The following is a 6,777-nucleotide window of genomic DNA, read 5'->3' as shown; positions in this document are numbered from 1 at the left end:
CTGAAGAACAAAAGGACAGCAACTTGTCTGTTCCCCTTCCCCCAATTCCCCAGCGCTGTTCCCATCCCCCCAACCCCCCAATAAAAATCTTTAAAAAAAAATTCAATCCATTTCCAGGAGGAACACAACTATTCCTGTGTCCAAGTCCTGGAGAAACTCCTCTTCTGGGTCGTCATAAAGAAAGCATGGTCGGCTATAGTAATCAGTATTCTAAACTATAATCTTATAAGTAAATACATCAAGCTTCATACAATGGTGTCTTACAGCATGCCTTAATAGACACGGCTGGTATAATGCCAAAACCTATGTAGCACTGTATCGCCTTGCTATTCAAAGCATCGTCCCTGAACCAGCAGCATCAGCATCACCTGGGAACCTGTTAGAAATGCAGAATCTTGGGCCCAATTCCAGGCCTGCTGATCAGAATCTGTATTTTATTAAAAAGATCTGCAGGAGAGTCCTATGAACATTAATAAAGTTTAACAGGCACTGGTCTAATGGTTAAGCTTGATCTGAGGCAAAATTTGTGAGAAATTAGTATTCATTTATTCATTCATTCAACGAATATTTACTGAGACCTTGGCGGTAGAATTTTTTAAACATGACACCAAATGCACCACCATTAAGGAAAATATTGACAAATGGGACACCACTTAAACTGAGTGATAAATCTAGCCATAGAGTAGACACTATTTGCAACAACACTCAAAAAAGGAAAGTTGAGTACCTAAATATGTACAGGGCACCATCTTAATGCTGGCAATACAGCAATGCAACAAAAACTCTACTCTTACGGAGCTTAACATTCTAATTGGAGGAGACATCAATAAAACAAGTAAAATGAAGCAAGAAAGGGGCATAAGTCAGGGGATGGCATTGCAGTTTTAAATAGGGTGGACTGGGAAGGCCTCACTGAGAAGGTAATAACCTGTACAAGGTCAGAAAGCCAACATATAAAAATAGCTAGGGGAAGAGTATTCTAAGCAGAGGGAACAACCTGAGACAGTAAATGCCTGAAACAGCAGGAAGGCTTGTGTGGTTGAAGCAGAGTGAGCAGGGGTGGAGTAGGTATGCAGGGGTCCAGACCATGTGGGGCCTGTCGGCCATTTTAAGTGTCACAGCTCTAACTATGAATGAGATGAGAAGCCAGGAAAACAGGTAATAGGGAGCCACTGAAGGCTGTTCAGCAGGAAAATGACATAATGAAAAGTGCTTTTAAGAAGACTGGTTTCTCAGAGGCACATGGAATGGTTTTGAGTGAGAGAATCCAGCTCACAGTATATCATACTAATCCCAGTAAATGGTGACTCATTCATTCAACTATTAGGTGCCAAAGATGTGTGGGGGAGTATCTAGACCAGGGGTCGGCAAACTTTTGAGCTGGAAGAGCCAATCCTGTCCCTCACAACAATTTGAAAATTATTCGAGAACCACAAATATATGTTTATATAATCACCATTATGGGAATAATATCCTTTAAAAATTTTATAAATGAACTATGATAGTTTTGTTTTCATTTCCAATTTTACTTCAGAGCCACATGTACGTACCCAAAGAGCCGCATGTGGCTCACAAGCTGCAGTTTGCCAACCCTGATCTAGACTGTGGTGATAAATAAGGAAACTGTCAGAGAAAAATTACTATATATGACATTGGAGAGAAAGAAACCCAGAACACAAGGACAGATCATTTATAGAGAAATGAGAGAAGTTTGAAATTCAATTTAATCAAGGTTTATGGATCATCTACTGATAAGACTTGCATTTTGTGCATAAGAATTGTATTTTCCCCTCAAAGGGCTTCCAGCCTGGCATGCCTTTCACCTCCATTTCAAGCCTGAGCTTCATAAATTGCTGCAACTGAGGCTGACCCTCCGGCTAGCTGATTTGCTCAGGTTAAGGGCTGGTTTTGTTCTGTTTTGTTTTGAACCCTCAGAGATTGTTCTGTCTCTGGAGCAGGGAACAACGCATCTCAACTTGGTTATTATAAAAAGACAGATCTCGTTTGGCAGAAGGGCAGAAGAGATGTCCTAATAAACAGCTTGGTGGATCAGCCTTGCAGATTGGTCCTGGGACCCCCGTTTTGGGGCAGGGAGTCCTTCTGGTCTGTTTCCACCTTTGTGACCTAATGAATCTCCCACTCTTTGTCATTCCATTCTGGAGAAAAGGCCCCAGGCCCCAAGGCATGGAAAGGGAATGAAGAAAGTTTAAGGAAAACAACAGGGGGGGGGAAACTAATTTGAAAATTGCCTACTGCCAGACTGCAAGGTCTGAGGAGTAGATGCAAATATAATGCAAATTATATGTAAATAGCCCTGTGGCCCTCTAAAAGGTTTTTATAAAGCTGCAAGAGCCCTTGGGAAACTGCTAGCAGTTAACAGTGACTCAGAGGCAGAGTGAACTATTTCAAGACAACTTTGTCACACACACCTTTGCTGCCCTGCTAGCACAGTGCAGTCTTCAGTCATCTTTTTCCTCATTGGATCAACCTCACCTGGTATTAAAAAAAAAATCAACTCTGCCTCTGTAGAGGTTATCTAAGTTAATTACATGTTTAAAACACTGTGTACCTTTAATTTTTCCTCAAACACTTCTCTCACCCAAATAAACCGAAATTAAATGTGTCACTTCCTCCCCAGAACAATATTTCGCTCCAATGGGTTATGAATGAAAGAGCCTCTCTTTCAGTTCTAGTTACTATGATCCTTTAGGGGATTTTTTTTCCTATCCACAGGAACTAGCACATTCTCTTCTAATATCCACATGCTGTATTCAAAGTGAATCTAACAAAAACCAAAACAAAACCCTATATACAGGTGTGAGATCCAGTTCACTTCAAGAAGTCACTGGAAAACTATTCATTGATAAAACCTGCCCTGTCCAGTATGCTGTCGTCTTGACAATCCTAAATGCACATTTTAAAATGAAAAATGCACATTCGATTACAACAGGGTACAATTCTCTCTACATTTACATATTTAACAGAGGCCACCTCCATCAGATATGCATTTTATAAGAGCCACGAGATGAACTGAATGGTAAGCACATCAGACCTACAGCTGGACAGTTATTCTGGGTTACAGACCTGGGTGGGGAGGTAGAAGACGCTATTTACCTCCACATTAATGATGGAAACAATGATGGTATAATCAGCCCCCAAAACTTCCATCACTTTTCTAATAGTACTCTAACATTCAAGTGTGCTTCAGCTTTTGACAGGGGGTTCAAAGGAAGAAATCCCTTTCATTTTCGAGGTTTTTAAAAATCTCACTTGAAAGGGCCTCCAGAAAGCTATTGGGCAATGAAGCATATGGGGAGGTGGCACGTTCAGTGGAAAAAAAGAACAAAGCGCAAAAACGCAGAATCCCAACAAATGAGAGACTCAAAAAGAGGAGGGAAGATAGACAAAAGCAGGAGCTCAACCTCAAGAGAGTGAAGAAATGACAGCGCTAAAGAGTTAACAAAGAGTGATAGACGGAGAATGGCCCGGGAGCACTGAAGCCAGAGCCCGGAGTCCAGGGGAGGGCGGCGGGCAGGGCCTGGCAGGCAGCGAGCGCCCCCTGGCGGTCGGGGCTATCTCTTACCTCCTGGGCGAGTTTCTGCTTGAGCACCAACGCGGCGCACAGGTAGCCAGCTCGACCCACGAAGAGCTCGTCGGAACCGCACTCCAAGAAGGAGACCGGCACGCAGACGGCGCACAGAGCCCGGAACTTGCCCAGCGGCTGCACGTAGTCGGACCGGCCCAGGGCGTGGTACACGAGCGTGGCCACAGCGTACACGCCCGCGCCCCCGAGCAGGAAAGCGGCGCGGGTATCGGCGTCCGGCTCGCCCCATTCCTCCGCGCGAGCGCACGCGTCTATGAGGCGCTTGGCTGACCGCAGGTAGCGCTCCCGGGCCGCAGCAAAGAGCGGGCTCTGCGAGACGTGGTAGAGCATGTAGGCCACCCCGGCCACTCCGCCGTACAGCCCTCCCTGGCAGCTGCTGGCCGCGGCCGCCGCCCCCCGGGTCTCAGCGCCACCCCCGAGCGGGGGCAGCTCCTGGAGGATGCGCTCGATGGTGGCGGTGACCAAAGGCGCCACCGCTTCCTCGCACTGGCCCGCCAGCAGGCTGCCCTGGTAGTCATCGAAGCGGTTGGCGAAGCATCGTTTGGTGTCCATGCCGCTGCCCGTGCCCCGTAAGGCGGAGCCGGGGTCCGCTTGAGGGCGCGCTCTGAAGCCCCACGCACCACCTCTCGCTCTCTGAGGCGCTCGGATGGCTGTGGATTCGGCCGGGATGGAGCAGGGAGGCTGAGACGGGAGGTGACAAGAGGAGGCGGGCGCGAGAAGCAGGGAGCGGATTGCCAAGTGGGCCACAAGGCTGCCGCGAGGCTCCTGAGTGACCCCAGCAAACGCTGGGGAGGTGCGTCGCCGCCCCACTCCCAGAGGCCGCACCCTCGCCGAACTGGCCCCCTCATGCGCCGCCGCAGCTCCGCCGCCTCTTTAAGGGGCCGAGGTGATCTCTGGCAGGACACTCGGCGCCCGCGCCACTCCTCCCGCTCCGCCCCCAGCTCCTCCCCTCCCGGCTGGAGGCCAGGGACGCGAGGGACTCCGAACCGGAACGCTGAGTCTGGGCGTTAGCACACCTGGTGGGGGAGGTGAAGACCTCGAGTCCCTTGTATATTCAAAGTGAGGTCCGCGAGTCAGCAGATCAGCATCACCTGGGAGCATGTTAAAACTGCAGCATCTCAGACTTCGCCTCAGACCTATTGAAACCAAATCACCATATTTAGCAACCTTCCTAGGTGATTCATATGCATATTAAAGGCTGGGAAGCCACTGAACTAATCTAGAGTACTAGGGGAAAACTGAGCGCCCTCCTGAAACTTGTTTTTCTTCTTGGTCACTTCGGACATCTCATTCTGATATGCCTGGATCCCACAGGCTGAGGGGTTTGAGTGCATCACGTTTCATGCATTAAAACAATGAAATTCCCCGTAGGGAGACTTTCTTGGCCTTGGTTGTCGTGACGTTTTCCTTGGAGTATACAGAAGTAAAAATTCAAAGAACCACACTAAGTTAAGGTAAAAGAGCGGGAGTTGTCTTTCTCCTAGAGACACCCACCCCCCATGCATAATAAGAGCCCAATAAATATCTTGAGGTCATTAACTATAATATAAGGGTAAACGCTGCATGAGAATTTTAGGTAGGCTTTTTTTTTTACCCTTTTCTGCGTGTCCTCAGTTACCTCTTTCCCTTCCTTCCCATGTGTCTTCCTTCTGCTTTCCTTCTGCAGATGTTATTGAGGGTCTGCTATGTGTCCTGGACTCTAGAAATAGAGGGAGAAACAAAAGAGACATGGTCCTAGACTTTTCGAAGCTTGCAGTCCAGTTGGAAAGGCAGCAAGTGAACAATTAATTACACAATGAGTGGCCTTTCTTTTGCTCAGCTATTTTCAAATAATTCTTCCGTTCCCAAAGTGTTGACCAGTGAAGGCCAAAGAGGTCACCTCTCCCGGGGTATTTGCATTTTGATAGGGACTGTGCAAGACACAAAAGAGTAAGTGACTCATGGAAAAGTTCTGACACTTTGTGGGAAGAGCAACTGCTCCACTTACTTGAAAGGACAGTTTTGTTTGGAGGCATTTTTTTTTCCTTCGGAAGTGTTCATTGTCACAATGATTTGGAGGCAGAGATTAAACAGCCTGCCCCTCTGTCCTTGCTTGATGCATTCTGGAAAAGGAGCTCACTTTGCAAAGATGACTGCCAGGACTGACAGCCACCTAGTGGATGATATGGCCCCCATCCTCCTATAACACTGCCAAAACAGGTTTATTTATTTATTTATTTATTTACTTACTTACTTACTTATTTAAAGATTTTTATGCGGAATTGGGGGAAGGGGAACAGACCAGTTGCTATCCTTTTGTTCCTCAGTCTAGTTGTGGAGGTCTTTGCTTCACTGGCCCAAGTTGGCACCATCATTGCGCTCCTCCCCGGGGCGAGGCAGACCAGTCGCCGGTTTCTGGACGGCCGCTCACTGCGGCTGCTGGCCGCTCATGCTGGCTGCTGGCTACACACGGTAGCCCATGGCAACCCACTGCAGTAGGGGCTGCAGCCTTCGCAGTCGCCAGGGACTCACAGCAGCCCAGTTCCCGGTTGAGCTGTTGTTCAGCATCCTAGCTATAGAGGGCAGTGTTACTGGCCCTCACATGTGGGATCCGAACCGGGGCCCTCTGGCATCCCAAGCCAGCTCTTAACCATCGCGCCACTTGGCCAGCCCAACAGGTTTATTTTATTATTTTTTTTTTTTTAGCTGAGCCATCCTGCTACCTGTTGGCAGCTCAGCGGCTGCTCAGCTTGGGCTGGACTCGAACCGCTGTTGCTCAGAGCTCAAACTCTTGAGCGAGCTCTTAACCAACTGAGCCACTTGGCCGGCCCTCCAATAGGTTTATTTTTAACAATAATAATAAGCTAAGTCCACAATTAGGCAGGGCGCTTGATGGGTTAAGGGTATCAAAAGAGCCACTAGAATGTTTACTTTTGTTACAGGCCAACCGAGTGCCCCCTCCCTCCAAAGACTTAAGTGTTCATTCCTATAGAAATGTGAAGTCTCCTCCATAGTTTCTTAGCCCCTGTCTTTGATTACTCTTCTCATCAGTCTGTGAATCCTAAGCTAAATATTGCTCCTAGACTGAATCCTAGAATTCTCCTATCCCCCTGCTTCTTGATTGCTTTGTAAATCAGTTTCTGAATCCTAAAAAATAGAAGTCTCCTGCTCCTGCTTCAGATAACTACTTGAAA

The 6,777-nt window shown here is 47.6% G+C and overlaps 1 protein-coding gene across 1 annotated transcript in view; it reads right to left on the bottom strand.

Moving 5' to 3' along the window:
- The window catches only part of LANCL3 (LanC like family member 3), a 116,122-nt gene extending 111,666 nt beyond the window's left edge, over positions 1-4,456 (bottom strand). Inside the window, exon 1 of the mRNA XM_019632526.1 lies at positions 3,584-4,456. Within this exon, the coding sequence (XP_019488071.1) occupies positions 3,584-4,156 (573 nt within the window). The 5' untranslated portion in view covers positions 4,157-4,456. The remainder of the gene's footprint in view (positions 1-3,583) is intronic.
- Positions 4,457-6,777: the final 2,321 nt, after the last annotated feature.

The sequence above is a fragment of the Hipposideros armiger genome, unplaced genomic scaffold (assembly GCF_001890085.2).
Source record: "Hipposideros armiger isolate ML-2016 unplaced genomic scaffold, ASM189008v1 scaffold_1149, whole genome shotgun sequence".
Lineage (NCBI taxonomy): Eukaryota > Metazoa > Chordata > Mammalia > Chiroptera > Hipposideridae > Hipposideros > Hipposideros armiger.
Note: the sequence above shows the minus strand (reverse complement) of the source record. Positions and strands in the feature narration are given on the sequence as shown.